The 16152-nt window shown below is 42.5% G+C and overlaps 1 protein-coding gene across 2 annotated transcripts; it reads left to right on the top strand.

The window, feature by feature from the left end:
* Positions 1–1594: 1594 nt before the first annotated feature.
* LOC140996136 (somatomedin-B and thrombospondin type-1 domain-containing protein) lies at positions 1595–16152 on the top strand. 2 transcript variants are annotated; one of them, XM_073466413.1, is made up of 5 exons: positions 1595–2041; positions 11293–11475; positions 11888–11978; positions 13988–14146; positions 14701–16152. In XM_073466413.1, the coding sequence occupies exons 1-5, from the start codon at positions 1792–1794 to the stop codon at positions 14804–14806; spliced, it is 789 nt and encodes a 262-aa protein (XP_073322514.1). In that variant the 5' UTR covers positions 1595–1791; the 3' UTR covers positions 14807–16152. The 2 variants fall into 2 exon arrangements, with proteins under 2 accessions (XP_073322514.1, XP_073322513.1); XM_073466412.1 differs by having other exon boundaries at positions 11290–11475.

The following is a 16152-nucleotide window of genomic DNA, read 5'->3' as shown; positions in this document are numbered from 1 at the left end:
CAGCTTGGCCAAATACTTCACCTTAAACAGCAGGTGGAGCTGTTGCCAGAGCCTCAAACACACCCTGCCTACTACTGTGGCACACACACACTAACGCACACACACATCAGTGATGAGAGAAGCCTCCTCTCTCTTCATATCTGTACAATAGGGCTTTATGAGAAGGATCAAAGACGCAACTTCCCTTCATCCTAACATCATCACTCCCTCCTTCCTCCTCCTCTCTGCTGCTGGAGACAGAATTGGTCCAAAATTGCACAAAAATCTCTCATCATCATCTTCACAGACATTCACACAGCTCAGGTCTTGAGATCATCTTTGAACTCAAGAGATGAAAAGTTGAGTTTTTCTGAGAAGAGTCCAGCCTTGGCTTTATAGCTCCGCTTCCCTATATTTTGTCCACCATGAAGGCTACAAATACATTTAATGAAGTTCATTGTTTGTACTTTTGCATTTTATAGATGGAAATACTTAAACCTGTTTTGTGACCTCTTAAGATAAGACATCTGAAGAATGTTTAGAGCCAGGAAGAGAATAAAACGCCCAATACTTCACAAGTAAAATTAGAGTGGAGAAAGTCTTGTCTTATGAGCCCTCACATTTAGATTGGGACCTCATTGGTGGTCTTGACCCTCAGGTTGGGAACCACTGCTCTATATTATATCCCATTATCTCATGGCTGCTATATGTTACGTTGCAGACTAAGGTTAAACTTCCTGCAGTGACCTGATAAAAAGAGAGCTGATCCTTATACACTGAGTACTTCTTACACATGAATGCATCAAACACAACATGGAAATGTGGTACTAATATTTGCTTACAATACAATGTGAAGCAGTACATCTACAGTTTTTTCTTTTAGTCTAGCGTTTTCCACAGATTTATGCTTTCAGAGAAGCTGGGGACTGAATCTTTTACAACTGACAACTGCCTTGTCTTTCTCGTCTTTTACAGTAGCCATCCTCCCGTTGCTCAGTTTCTCCCTGAGAGCCTCCATTCACTCAGAGCCAGTGAAGGGGAAGTAATGTCATTGTTCTCCAGTCTGTGTCTCAAATGGGTGGATGCTCTTAGCTCTCTGGGATGACTGGAGATCATTTGGCTGCTTTCTGCTCTGGCTTTTGGCTGAATCTTATGTTTCATGTAAACTTTTATTCACTTGATTTTGCGCCGCTGTCCGTGGTGCTGAATTTGATTTTCTGATTGGAACCCAAACTGATCATCTGGACGGTTTTAGACACTTTTCAAAGATACTCTCACTCATGTGCGGGTCATGTTTTGGGGTCTTCGAAAGGTTTTTGGTTCCAGTTTGGGAAATCACTATAAATGCCTCCATCTGGGCTGACTTCTCTTTCCAAAAATACAATGTCGTCTTGATTTGCATCTCAGCATGAGAGGTGGTCCAACACCCCTTGAGGGAACAACAACATTTTGTAATAGCACTCACTTGTTTTGTTACAAATTGCGCAACCAAGCGAGCGAGAGAGAGAGGAGAGAGAGGGGGGAGAGGCTGGTACTGTACGTCTCTCCTGGTAACCAACAGTAGCTGTAAAGGGGCGGTGTCCGACAGACGGGTAGAGCAGAGCTGGTGCGCACACTGGCTCCACTTTTACGCATCGGTTATTCGTGTAGGTGTCAATGCCGAAGTTACCTCGGATTTGGATTTTGTTTAGAAAATACCACCTCCCTCTTTACAGAAGAATCCACTTTTAAGAAGAACCATCCGAAGTGACGCGTTCAGCAGCAGCAGCAGCAGCAGTGTGTGGAGCAAGTGGACACAGAAAAGTTTCAGTCATGGGAGCGCGTGGATGGAGCTCAGCGCGCCTCGGGCTCGTCGTTTGTGGATATCTTGCGTTTTTCTGCGGGGAGATTTTTCCACAGGCCGAGGCGGGCTGCCGGGAGAGAGAGAGCCCGAACTGCTGCACCGGCCGGAACAACGAATGTTTTGAGTACACCAAGAGAAAAACAGTGTGCTACTGTGACACCTACTGTCAGAAGACCGGAGACTGCTGCGAGGACTACCAGCGTGTGTGCCAAATATCTGGTGAGTTGCTGGTTCTGTCCCCAATTTGGCATCAATTGACTTCAGAAATTGTTGACTCTTTTCTTGAAAGTTCAAAATTACACAAACAAAAGACTCAAAGCTATACTGTATGCTGATTCAGTGTTCTGTTCAGTGATGCCTGTTGCTCATTGTGGTCCAGTTAGAGCCAGAGATGGCTGACAGTGAGGTGACACGGAGACAGTGAGACATACTACACATAGCTGTCTCTAGTGCGCCCATTAAGGCTGTTTGTTTAAAGTGACCAGACAGAGGTGCCCATTAGTAGGGGTACCTCCTGTCTTCATGGTGTATGTGTTTTTGAAGTTTGTAGGGCTGACCTTTGACCTGGCCATGAAGTGGTTGGAAAGTAGACTGAGTGATCATAACAGTCACAAACCAGCATGTTAGCTTTCTCTTCAGTTCAGAAAGAATGAACTGCACTGCTGAAATCAGTAGATTGAGGTTATTTTTCCACTGAATCCCTAAAATGTGAGTGTGCCTCATCATCCTGCCTGCTGCTGCTGCTATATATGGACAAATGAGGGGATGGACACCATGGGAACAGACAGCCAAAGATGGTCAGGATTTCTGACAGTTGGAGCCTTGTCTGTGCGAGATGTGACAGAGGTAGCTCTTACAGTATGTTGAAACATCTCAAGTTCACCAGAGGAGTGACTATCTGTATAGATACACTCAGAGCGGGACCCTCGCCTTAAGTGCACACTAACAAGCACCTGCAGGGTCAGTCTGAGTCAAAGAGCCCTTCAAATGCTGCAGCCATCCCTCTATTTAGGCACATTTAGTGTATACATAGTGAACCTTTGTTTGAGTGTTGCATCTGTGCTGTGATGTGAACGGGCTGCCTCGACCATTCTTGAGTCCATCACTGAAAAGTGTGTACAAAAGTGCTGCGATGGAGTACTTTTTATTTGACCTCACTGTTTAGTGCAAAGATGGCTGAACCACCTGTTAATCACTGCAGCATGCTGTAGTCCTGCAGTTATTTTCAAAAGTCAGTTTTCTTCGTCACTTTTAAACAGTTTTTTTTCAAAGCATATGCTTTAATGAATTAATGTTTGAATCAGGGCCGAACGATATGCAAAAAACAAAACAACAACAAGAAAGGAATGAGTTTTTTATTATTATTATTATTATTATTATTTTTACACATATTGCAAAATGACTCACGATTTTAGTGAGAATGACCTTTTTTGCATTTCATTTTACAAATTTAAAAAAAAAATTTTTGCTGGGGTCTGTACCAAAAAAGCATGTTCCCTTAGTCTTTAACCTTCTTGACATCAAGTCATCATGACTGCCTGTAATTTGGTCTGAGTGGTTTTATTATCATGCGGTCACAAAGTGAAGACTTTTCCAATTAATCTACAATTTAAACTGCATTATGCTAAATGGAGGAAGTGTTTGTCTGTAATGGCCCTAAAACATAGGGCTAAAACATTCAAAAACACCATTATAGTCCAGGTGATACAAGCCAAATTTGAGCTGAAATGTGAACTTTTTCATAAAAGCATGAAACTTGGCACACTTGTACAGTTTGGGGCCCCCGAGCCCAAAGGATCAAGCTTTTAAAACTCATCACAACATGCATCCAGCAGACATGGTATTATTAAGTCTAGTCTAGGTTCTCAGATACTGTAATTTCCATCTCACATCATCAATTATTCGCCTGAACAGTTTTTGATGTTGTCTGTGGTATCATTGTAATTCTTGACCATAGAATCATAGAGGTAGACATAGCCTTTTCAGCGTTATCATGTTTGGTTCTGGAGATATGAGTACAATGAATAAACTCGGACATTAGACTATATTTACAACACATTGGATGAAATATTGCAGCACAAATCTCAATTTGTGCTTTTTATCCACCAATCAGTCAAAGAGGCATGTAGAGACAGCATTTATCACCCAGCAGCCAGCTGAGTGCAGTCCAGGCATCACTTGATCCATCCCATGCGCCTGCCAAGCTGAAACTTCACAGAATAAGCTCAGTGTAGCACCTCAGGTCAGTGTTGAGTCATCACAGTACCGTTCAACAGCAGCTGGTCCCTCAGAGGTCAGCTAACGGCTGCCATGTGCATCGCTTCACTCACGTGTCGGACGGGGATTTTGGCACAGTGAGACCAGAATCACACAATGGTGAGATGCAGGTGTTACAGGTTGGATAATGTTTCACTGTCTGCTGAATATTAATGTGACAGGCCCAATAATCATACAAACCAGAATGATTTATTATCATGGTTGCAATGACCTATAAATGCTGTATGGATCAGTGAGCGTGGAGTGATGCTGAGAAAAGCACCGTGACATCCTCCCTCTGCAACCTGAGCATCTGTACAGTATAAACACAACACACGGCTCCATCAAAGTACCCCGATGTTTTCTCACCCACATTACACTCAGACTTTATCTGATCCTGATCCTGCAGCTCTGTAACACATCGAAGAGTCCGTCTGTGTACTGTCTGTCACAGTCTGTAATTTAGTCATGTCAGCTGTGGCCAAGCAGGGTGCTTGGAGTGGGTGACATCAGAGGAGAGACAGAAAGACTGTTAAAACCACAGTTAAAAGTATTTCGAGTGTGATGCGATTCTCTCCAGAGATGTTCAAATGAAGCATCTGGCAGGAATTTGTGTTGGTTGTAAACAGTGTGGAGGATGTTCCTGTGCTCGTTTGATTTATATTATTCGGTTAAGAGCTGTGGGAATTAACTTTAAACAAGTGAAGATAGTGTTGGAATGAAAATAAATCCTCCCTACAACACATACAGTCAAACAAATTAAGGGATGTGCCCAGCTCTTTGTGGCCTGCCAAGTATGAAATCTTTGTGCACCTGACTGGCAGAACGTGCCAAATACTTGGATGTTTTTTTTCAGTTTTTGTCTGGTATTCAAATTGGAAAAAACGTGTTGGCTTTTCTGGTAACGACAACATTTAAACCGAAAAATCCATCAAAATGGAAGAATTTGAGGGTAGACATGAGTTATTGAGGTGTACATTCATGCTTAGTTTTATATCCACAAGTTTGTTTAATAGTTCTTGAGGTTTTGGAGTTGATATACAGCAAGCTGACATCATTTGTCATCTAAACCACCCTGCATAGCTTGGCGATGAGTCTGGCTTCTAGCTGCAGGTCTTGATTCTCAGCTAGTATTTCCACATTAATATCTCATAGCAAAAACTAAGCTCAAGTACTTTTGGTATTTTTTGTTGCAAATAATTTTACAAAAGTAAAAACTGAAATTTTAATTTTTAATTTCCAATTCAGTCATGCTGGTGTCAGCCTCTTAGAAAGAGACCTTATTTTGAAACAGGGAGAAATGCATCATGGGGAAGGCACTGTGTTAGCGGTGCAAACACCAACACTCCTCAGGTGCTCCAAGCTCCCAGTCTGGCCATAGTCAGCTAATGGGACCACTAGCTGCACGGCTAATTGAGCTAACTAGCTAATAGCAACTACTGTTGGAGCGGTTAGCTGCCACTTAGCAACAAGTAAACATTCATGTCCATCGGGAAACTCAGTATCATCGAGAGTTGTGGCAGAGCAGCTGCAGGAAAACCAGAAAATATTTTCCTCGTCGAAGCCGCTGCTAACCCTCACCCTCACCCTCAGTACGACAGTGGTGTTAAAGTGAACTACACTCTGAGACTGCAGGGGCGCCGACTTGCAAAATTCTTGCATAATGTTGCTTTAATGAACTCATCGTGAATTTCCAGTAAAAACTCAGCAGCTGCTAGACATTATCATGAAGTAATAAGAGAGTGTGCTTTAGAGTAAATCAGTAACGATTCATGAAAAATGTGGTCAGTATGTCCATTCACAGATATTTCTGAACTAATTATTACCCAATGATTTATTAATATAGTATCTCCCAGTATATTCTGTGGCAACTCATCATTGTTCTCGAAACACAGTCATTCAGGAATGACTCATTTACGCTTCATTAATTATCAGCTAATTCCTGATTCATTCCCTACTCTTTCTCATGTAACTACTGACATTTTTGTTAACTGTACTGTAAACTGTTATGCGTTTACATTTTTCACATTGCTATGCCGTCACTAATGCCTCACAAATACAGGATGTTACTGTTTAAAGCAGAAGAGGAAGAAAGAAGAAAACTGAATACACCAATGAACATTTCAAATGAATCATACTGTATAGTATGTTCAGTGTTAGAAATCCAAGCGGGGAGTTGTCTTCTTCGGAAATGGTACATCAAATAATTTCCACTTCAGCCCATAATTCTCTAATTGCTCATTCCTCCTCAGAGACTCTAGACATGAAACTGGCCCACAGGAGGATGGAGGGGGCAGCTCCTTTCCTCTCCCACTGTGGCATCTGGTAGTTCTCACCTCAGCAGGAAGACATACTGTAACCTCAGATACCCCAGAGGCTGGCTCATCATTCATCTGTCACTCCTGTAGGCGCTTCTGCTTCTCTGTCTTTCCTTAAGGGCGCGGTACACTGTCATGCCACGATGTTTGTTTCTTTCCACCTTCGTTCACTCCCTCCTCTTCTCCCTCGCTTCCCACACGTTCCTTCTTCAACATTTATGAGTGGTGGACGTGATATGATTCAGCTTGGCTGAAACAGGCCAGCTGCTGTAGTTTTTGGCACAAACAGCTTCCCGTCCAGTTTCTCCTGGTACTCACATAGCCGACTGCTCGTGGCGCGATAAATGCTCCTGTTTGCAAATTTGATGTCCTTCATCTGGCATCGTCATGAGCAAAAAACTCAAATGTTACATTCCACATTGAACTTGAAGGATGTCAACAGTTTTGTAGGAACCATTTATTCTGTAGAGAGTAGTCAGATGGAAAACTGGAATTTCCAAAGTCACGAGCATTTGAATGTCATTCTTCTGCCATTCATGCTGTGGCAGAAATATCAGAGGTGGTTACCTGGACAATTTAAACATAAAACTATCTGCGTGGCAAGAAACCACCCAGTGATTAAAGAAAGTGTTCATTCTAATTTAGCAATCCTTAAATGGAGCGACACTTTAAGAACAATTGCTTCACTTAGATACAAATACATTGTAAAGATATGCTAACACACTAAACTAAAAGGATGAGCATGGTAAATATGGTTGATTAGCATCAGTATGCCTGCATTGTTATAGTGAGCATGTTAGCATGCTAGTGTTGGCATTTAGCTTGAAGCACTGCTGTGTTTATGTACAGCCTCACAGAGCCTCTCACATGACCTTAAACATAAAACATTGTTAACAGTCATCTTTTTAATTTCCCTTAATGCATTTGTCTGGTTTATCTTGTTGATGAGGTATTCTCTGACCAAAACAGTGGACAACATCACTCTGTCCAAAATTTTCCAATACATTTTTGCAATCAACAGGTTGTTCATATTAGAAAAAACATTACAACCCAGAATGATTGTTTATAATGTTCTGTACAGCTGTTGTACAGGGATGTCACTCAGTGCAAACACTTCTTAGGTGCTGCCATTTTAACAGAAAATCTGCCTCAGCTGTGTTTGCAATGAATCCTTTTAATTAGTCGTTTTGACTGGCTCCTCTTCTCAAGGTGTCTACAGGAAACATTTATGCTCTAAGCTGTTATTAGGACTCAGTCCCGTGTCCTTCACCCCTATTCACAGGCTTATGGTCCTCCCTTGTGTTGCCAAACATTTTAAGGCTTGTCTTGTGGGACCAAAGCCCAGCTCTCTACAAGGGAGGGAAGTTGAGTGGGAAGGTTTTGGGGTGCAGTGGTCCTCCAGAGCAGCTGGACATCTGGGTCCAATCAGAGAGGAGATGGGGGGTGGATGGAGGGGGTGGAAGAGTGAAAAGGAAGACCAGAAAAAGGAGACAGATGGGGGAGAAAGAACAAGAGAAAGTGATAAAGGGAGAAAAAGATAAAGCAGATTGGGCGGGCAGGTCTGATAACTCTTTTGTTATGAAACCCTTAAATGGAAGCAGAAACCTGTGAGAGTGCAGGAGAAAGCTAACTAATGCTAATGTGAAAAGCCAGATAGTACGCTTTTATCTGACTGTAACAAGTGTGAGTGGAGATTGGCAGACAAGTCGGGAGATAAAAGTGCTGTTGTTGGATACACATTCAGTGGTTCGGGTCAGTTAGTGGAATTTGTGTGACAGGAAACTGAGCTTCAACGCTGCCAAATAAACTCCCATTACTCTCATTTATAGCTGCAGTCCTTATTATTTCAAACACAGCGTGATTCACCCTCTCTGCAGATATCTTTAATTTAATGCCCTTGACAACTATTTGTCTGGTGTGGTTTGATCAGATTTAACTGACACGAACCAAAGGAACTACCAGCTGTTCCCAGATTTTGATCCTATGGTTGTTTAATTCTGAAATATGTGACTTCACCTTTTTCCAACTTGGTAAGGCCAACTCCAAACTGGTGAGAAAAGCACGAAAGAAATCCCTCATGTGAAATAACATAATTAACTTAATTTTTAATTTTGCTTGTGAGACCCCTTCATTCATAGTAATTGAGAAAATGCTTTTTAGGGCCCCCTAATCTGATGTCCACTTTTCAAACTCACACTGAAAACGAATAGGAGGAGTGTATCACAGAGTAACCACTATCTGCTGCTGACAGTAGCTGTGTTAGTTAGTTAGCACAGTTAGCCGTGCAGCTAGCAGTTCGGACTTGGAGCTTGAGGACCAGGGAAGTATTAGCATGCTAACTTCAGTAGATACCTCTGCAACACAACAATTCCTAAACATTCTGATGTCAAAACTGCCATTTATTCACATTCTGTTGATGATTTTGGTTAATTTGAATGTTTTCAACTACCTTGTGCTCCAAAAGATTAGAAAACACAGATCTAAAGTCAGTGGCAGACAAAACTCAGTCTCTGTATATTATAAAAGTCTTGTTTGAAGAGAGCTTACATTTTTAAAGCACTTGAAAACACAAAATAACAAAATATCAGCTGATTTAAAAGACAAAACATGCTGACAACGAGGGCCATTTGTTTCCTGTATTGGGGGTCAAAGGTCAGAGGTGGTGTCATGCTCTCCAACTGGGGGACTTTCTCGTCAACAATGGAGGACAGGGGACAACGGTGGCTGTAAGCTCTGTGGGTCAGGCTGTGTCAGACTGTCAGCAGGGTTATCATGTGGGTGGTGGGACTGTCGCACTGGTGGTACCAGAAGCAGAGCAGGGGGACCACCACAGTTTGGTAATTACCTTCTGACCTCTGGTGGCTCGGGGCCAACAGGCTGAGACTTCCAGACAGGGGCCTCAGTCCTGTCCTGTTGGTGTGTGTGTCGATCAGAGGGGGGGTAATAGCCCTGTTTCCCCCCTTTGGTGCGGGAACTCGCTGACTCTCCAGGTTTCATTACACACCCTCAGCTGCCTTGCGTTTTCCCTCTATGACAGAGATAAACAGAAAATCTGCCCCTGCGAATGTGAGAGGATGTAGAAGAGGGAAGGAAAGGCGAGGAGTAAGGATAAGAAGAGGTGGAGGAGGCAAGGGTAGACAAGCTGATATGGTATTGGATTTGCTCACGCCCCTTAGTATTCTTTCAAGAAGGTTCCCTCTACAAGTCTACACAGGGTAATGTGTATGTCTGTGTGTTTTAGGGTGATGACTGAAGGTGGAACAAGCCCAAGTAGGTGGGTTTAATCTGACAGAAATTGCTTTCGATGTGTGTGTGTGTGTGTGTGTCTGTGTGTGTGTGTGTGTGTGGTGATCTGGGAAAGGCGAGTGTCAGGTGGGCAGCACTAATGTGCAGGAATGCAGAGATTCCACAGTGGCTTTGTGGATCGGCTGTGTCACTGAGACAGCCCCCCGCCTCCGAAAGCCCAACAGGACCATGGGAATGAACCGAACAGGCGGCACCTTGAAAGCTCTCTCTCGCTCTTTCTCCTGTTCACACACACAGATACTTATTCACTTGCAGCATTGTACTGTGGGGCGAGCGCATATTATAAAGACAGAGTTAGGTAGATTAGATGGCGAGGGAGGATTAGATTCAGTTATGGTATATTTATCCTCTCGCTCCCTATAGTTTCGCCGAGAACATCTAAGAGCTTCACGCTGGGTGCACCTGCTCTCATTGTATTAAAACTTGTCTATCCTCTGCTTGTCTACAAAGAAGCTCCACACCAATATCAGGTTATTTAAACAAGGTATTTTGGTGATTATGTTTGTATTTATTAATTTGTGTGTGAGCATTTGAGTCCCTCGCTCCTTATTTGTTTATGTTTATGGAGTGGGCACTTCCTCCTAAAAACAAAGCTGTTAAATGTCTGCTGCTATTAAATCTCCGAGTTGGACAAGGCTTGATTACTGCTGGAGACTCTTGGCTGTGATCAGAGAAGCCATCTAAGTAGTACAGCTTCCTCTTTAGCCTGATGTAATTGGCTAAATCAGCCTACTGAACGGGAAGCCTGATTGCTGCTGCTGCTGTGTTTATGTGGTGTGTGTGTGTGTTTAATTGTGGGGTAGAGGGAAACCAGAGGGAACAGGATGCAAAATTAGCTTCTTATTTAAATGGCCCCCACATTTGACCTGGGTCACAGACTTCCTGAGTCTGGGGTTTGGCTGATCTGACATTCGTAGATGGTAATGACCCAGTCACTCGTTGGCTGCCCACCTACCTATGTGCAGGGCAATATCATGCACCCTATATCTGGGTGTGTTGCAGCTCACACTTTCAGCCATGCAGTCAGGCATGATAGCAAAGATTAGAGGAAAGTTACAGCTACCTCTGGGGTAAAGATCAATTTGTTTGTCAGAATTATAGCATTTATTGTGAAAGCGCCACTGGAGAGTGCTTGAGTTTCTTAAAGATGTTTTTTTCTTCATCACTAAAGGCCTTTTAAATCGTCCGTAAAGGGACAGTTTACCCCAAAATCAAAAATATGTATTTTTCCTCTTACCTGTAGTGTTATTTATCAATCTAGCATACATCTAATCATGACAACGCAGGATGTAAACATTAATAGACATCTCTGTAGCCAGTATCTCCAAAACTCACACCAAAACAGTCTTGATGGATAAATAGCACCACAGGTAAGATGAAAAATGTGTAGTTGGGGTGAACTGTCCCTTTAAATGAAACTCATCTGACCTATCCAAATTGTTATTTTCTGTATGTAATACTGAAAGAACCTAAAGCAACCTAAAAAAACAAAAAACAACTAGAAGAGATATTTCATGGGTTTTTTTTAATGTCTTTGGACGTTTTTCTCCTAAAACCCTCAGCTGATCACTCTGTCTGCTTCCCTAGCAGCCATTGACTGTGTGGTGGGATCGTGGGGTCCATGGTCATCGTGCACATCTCCATGTGGAGTTGGCAGCACAGAAAGGAGTCGCCAGGTATCTGTGCCCCCTAGAAATGGAGGCACGCCCTGTCCTGACCTCAAACAGCGACGAGGATGCTTTGGAAACAACGCCATATGCAGCACTGCGAAAGGTGAGCTTTTCCATACATGCCCCTACACGCATGCATTTATGCAAGCACGCTCTCCTGCTCTGACCTCTGTTACATATTAATTTGGTGTTTCAGTATTCTCTGGGGTACTTGTTAACACTTTTACTGTAAATAAAACATCTATTCTGCAGCCTTATCTATAGCTGCACTATTTCAGAAACACAGAAACAGTTTTCCAAGTAGAAGATTTCCAAGGACTTCACTTCACACCACTCTGATACATTTAGTCATTTTGAGTTATGCAATCAGCAGCTATACAGACCACATGTTGGGTGTGTTTATACCTTCATTAATGTAACTAAAAAATATGCTCTTCAGTGGAAACAAGAGCTTATCTGACATGATTGTTGCCTTTTTCATTTCCACCTTTTTCATCCCTGCACCCGACCTGCAGAGGTGGCAAAGATCCTGCCTGATTCTTTCAAGAGGAACTTCAAGGACCCTTGGAGGCGACCACACATGCTGATGAAGGAGGAGAAGGCCAGGTAAAGCCTCTATTAACACACCGCAAACAGACACACACGACTGCTCGCGACTGACTGACCCGGCCAGCCCTCTTTGTTTTTGTCTGTGGCTCCGGCTTTCATGTGCAGTCGATGCAGAGAGGGGGTAATTACAGCTGAAGTGTGTGGACTGGAGAATGATTGCATTTCCTGTATAGACATTGGGATTTTATAGCAACGAATGAGTTTCATTTAAAAAATGTTATTTATGCATTTTGACTGAAATATGTTCAAAAGCATATTTGATTCATAGATGTAATTAAAAGCAACAATATGCTCTGATTTTATGCCAGCAATCATTTTATAAAAGAAAACTTTCAGATGTCAACTTGCTCATTCAGGCATAAACCTCTTTTGTTCCAGCTCGAAGCTTCGAAGCTGCATTTCTTCTCTGATGAATCTGGATTTTACTCAGTTACAAAGGTCACTTTAAGATCAACTTTGTGCTCCAAAAGATTAGACACTACAGACCGAGGCCAAGGTTGCCATAGCACGCAGGGCCTTGAAATTGCTTTGACTGTGTAACATGAACGCCGTCATTGAATATTTTCATCATGAGCTGACCTTTACTGATAAGGCAGCCATAATCCATGTAAAAGGTAAACCTTCCCTGCATGGATGTCATCTTTGATCTGAGCTGATTGCAGATGTTCTCAGAGGCGAAGAATATCAGAGACCAGGGAATAATATCATGGATGGTTTCCTGACAGCCCCGCAGCATTTTACACTGATTAAAAAAGACATTGGATACTTTTATTTTGACTGAAATACAAAGCATCGGGGAATTGGAGGCACATTACTCATAAATGAGAGCAATTCAGCGTGGATGACAGAGTCAGGGTGATTTAACGCAGACATCTGGTGCCCTGTTATGTCGGCGGTGTAAAATGACCCTGGAAACGAGGGGTTAAGATGACATGAGATGGTGATTGGTAGTTGTCTTTGGTTCTCTAGTTGTACTGTATATGTGACAAATTGAATGAGTAATATTTCACAAAGAGGAGGAGGTTGTGGAGGTTCAACACCTGTGCTATCTGCCAGGAAGATCAGGGATTTACAGGGGAAAGTAGGGAAATTGAGCAAAATGCATGTGTGCATAATGTGTTTGCATAATGTTGAAGTAATCCCAAAGACATATGCTAATGCAAACTGCTGATAGAATCCATCCAACATCAGTGATTATGTTAATGATTCACTTTTCTCTACTCTCTCAACCATTTGCATGTTTGCCTCGAAAATGCAGGCTTCAAAATGCAGGCATGAACACTCTGAATTAGACCTGAATAATGATATTTAAGATGTTACTGGTGGAAAAGGTCTTCAAGAAAAAACGACAGCTTCATGTTTTCTTTGACAAACCGTCCCACTGGGGATGGTGTTTTTTCACAGCTGACTGAATCAGAGACAAAATAAATAGTGCAGAAGTTCAAAGTGCCTGCCAGAGAACACAGTGTGCAGAAAAACAAGACGTTATTATTGTTTCCAGTGCACAGGGTGAGCTGTGTTGATACAAGGATACTGCAGGTGACCATGACACTGCTGGATCACCTTCAAATGGAGCAAATCTCTTATCGAGGCGTTGAATTTGTCTTTTGTCTCGTTATAGCTGTGATCAAGCACAGCTTGCTGGGTTGGATCACCACTTGGCTTTCATCAAACAGGCCACGGTGGATGTAGGGAAGAGGAGAGATGACTTATGTAGAGTGTCTAAATCTCTCTTGCCTCGCCGTGTCTTCATCTGGATGTCTTCCATTTGTCTTTTCTGTTGTTGTTGATGCCGTTGTGCCATATTCCAAAGTTATAACAAACATCGTCGAGCTCTTGGCTTCAGATCTGTATGAGCAGTTTCGTTCCCACAGGATTACATCTGCAGGTTTTTGATCCAAAAATGTGTGATTGGACTTCTTGACCCATGTATTTTTGTCTTGATTTAAGAATCAGATGTAAGTGAAATTGAGTTATTATTTCTCTTTCTTTCTCTCTCCTTGCAGTTACTGTGTGTACCTGCGGGTGAAACAGACCAGTGCAGCGTGTAAACTCAAACTGTGGAGTGCTCATCTGGTGAGAGAGAGGCTGGTCTGTGCAGAGTGTCAGAGTGATGCCATGTCAAAGTCAGACCGCTGTGGAGGTGATGGCCTAGAGAGCACCAGGTAAACCAAAGAATCAAAACCAAAGATGTGTTCACCCATTACACTCCTGACAGTTTATGAGTTGAAGGTAGTTGGCCTGTGTATAACTTTTAATACAGCTCAGCCATCTGCAGACTGGGTGGAACAATTTATTTTCCCCTGTCAGCAACTACTAAGTGAAAAGTCCATGAGCAAGGCACTTAATTGCCCTTAATATACTTTATGTCTAGGGTGACACCTTCCCAAAAACCAGTGGTATAAAGCCAAGCAGTGCATATTCATTTGCTGTGTAAATGGAAAGTTCCAATGGGGAGTCTCCTTTTCCCAGTCTTAAAACATAAAAAAGAAATACGCCCTATCATGCAATGTTAAAGAAAGTGAGAAAAACATTCCTGGATCCGTCCTTCATCCAAGTTTTGTGGAAAGCCTTCAGTTGTTTTTGTGTAATCCTGCAGACATACCAAACCAACTAACGGACAAGGGCTGAAAACATAATCTTCTCGACGGAGGTAAAAATAAACTTTTTCCATTTGGTCACTAACTGTTTCATGCCTGCTTGGTCCTTTTCTTCCCAGAACGTTCTGGGCAGCAGCTTCAGTCCCGGGCTGTCATGGTTCCTGGGTGCGAGAGTCGTCCGCTGAGGGCTGCCGGTGTCCTCCCTACTCTGTGCTCTTTGTGTGAGCCGACGTGTAAACTCCATAAATCCGTACGCAGGGACAAGATTTCCCTCAACACCTCCTGCTAACCGTGGAGAACCCTGCCAGCCAAGCCAGACCCCTCTGATCCAGATTACTGGATGGGTAACTCAAGGAGATCAGCAGCATCCTGCCACTTTTTCCTTTCACCTCATACTCTGTACTGTATACACTCTTGCTAAGCACACAGAAATTCTTGCATTTATTTTCAGATTTTACAGCCACGTTATGTACTTATTCTCCTCCAAAGCACAGCAACATCTATATGCCTTTTTACCTCTGAATCTTTGCTATCTACCTCCATCAATGCAAGTGCATTTGTTAATGCATAATGTATAAATATAGAAATATATTATTTTGCTTTATACATTTTCTACTTTTGATTGTTTATGTGTTATGTATATGTGTTGTCTATATAGCTACACTTATTTGTATCCAACAGTTTAAACACCAAACAGCAGTTGCTGCACCTAGTTTGAGCCCCAATCCAAAGGGTCCTAAATCACCTGCAGGTTGGAGAAGCTGAAAACTGGTTCATCCAAATTGTATCCACTGCTAGAATCCTTGAGTCAATATATCTGTGTTTTGCAGTTTTGTCCCTGTTACTATTCCCTTTGAACGAAAGCATTTATACCAGCAAGTCAAGTTGAATATCAGGTATTAATTCTCAGGTGCTGAGATTTGTGTCTTTGTCTCCCATCAAGCTTCCTCTTTCACGTCTGCCTCTTCTGATGGTCGGTCACTGATGTTTTTAGTAGTTTAAAGTGACTCATAGCTGACATCGGTCACATCTGTTTAGACCCTAATATTGTTGGAGAGGAAAAAGAGCCATTTAAGAGAATTTCACAGTGGTTCTCTCTGTCCTCTGTGTCCAAGACTGAAAAAGAATTGCTTCATCGCTTGTTTTCTCTCACTCCCACTCCTGCTCGGAGACCCTACTAACCTCACAAGGGAGTTTTTAATCTGCAAATTATCATCTAATGTAACTATCACATGCAGTCATGCCCATGATACTCCCATTTTATTAACAGAGTCTCCTCCCAGCACTCCCCACAGCTCCTTCATCTGCACTTGTTGCCTCCACAGCCTTGGTGAGTCAGTGAACTGGCTTGGTACGCCTTCCCACATCTCCTGTACTGCTGGTTTAAGAGGAGGACCAGTGTAGTCTCAGTAAAGGGCTTTTCTCTCTGGAAAGCTGTGACTTTCTCTTTCTCTCCCACGTCTGCGTCTGTGTTTGTGTTTATTTATTATAAAACAAGTGATGATTTTATTAGTGCAGCACAGCATACTCTGTACACTGTCCATTAGTGAAAATAAACAACTATACTGTCA

Source organism: Pagrus major, chromosome 5 (genome assembly GCF_040436345.1).
Source record: "Pagrus major chromosome 5, Pma_NU_1.0".
Taxonomy (NCBI): domain Eukaryota; kingdom Metazoa; phylum Chordata; class Actinopteri; order Spariformes; family Sparidae; genus Pagrus; species Pagrus major.
This window is presented reverse-complemented; position numbering and strand designations above follow the sequence as displayed.

Coding starts and splice junctions, on each gene's coding strand:
- LOC140996136 (XM_073466412.1), top strand. CDS start 1,792: ATGGGAGCGCGTGGATGGAGCTCAGCGCGCCTCGGGCTCGTCGTTTGT. Junction 2,042..11,289: donor GCGTGTGTGCCAAATATCTG/GTGAGTTGCTGG, acceptor CTGCTTCCCTAG/CAGCCATTGACTGTGTGGTG. Junction 14,147..14,700: donor GATGGCCTAGAGAGCACCAG/GTAAACCAAAGA, acceptor TTTTCTTCCCAG/AACGTTCTGGGCAGCAGCTT.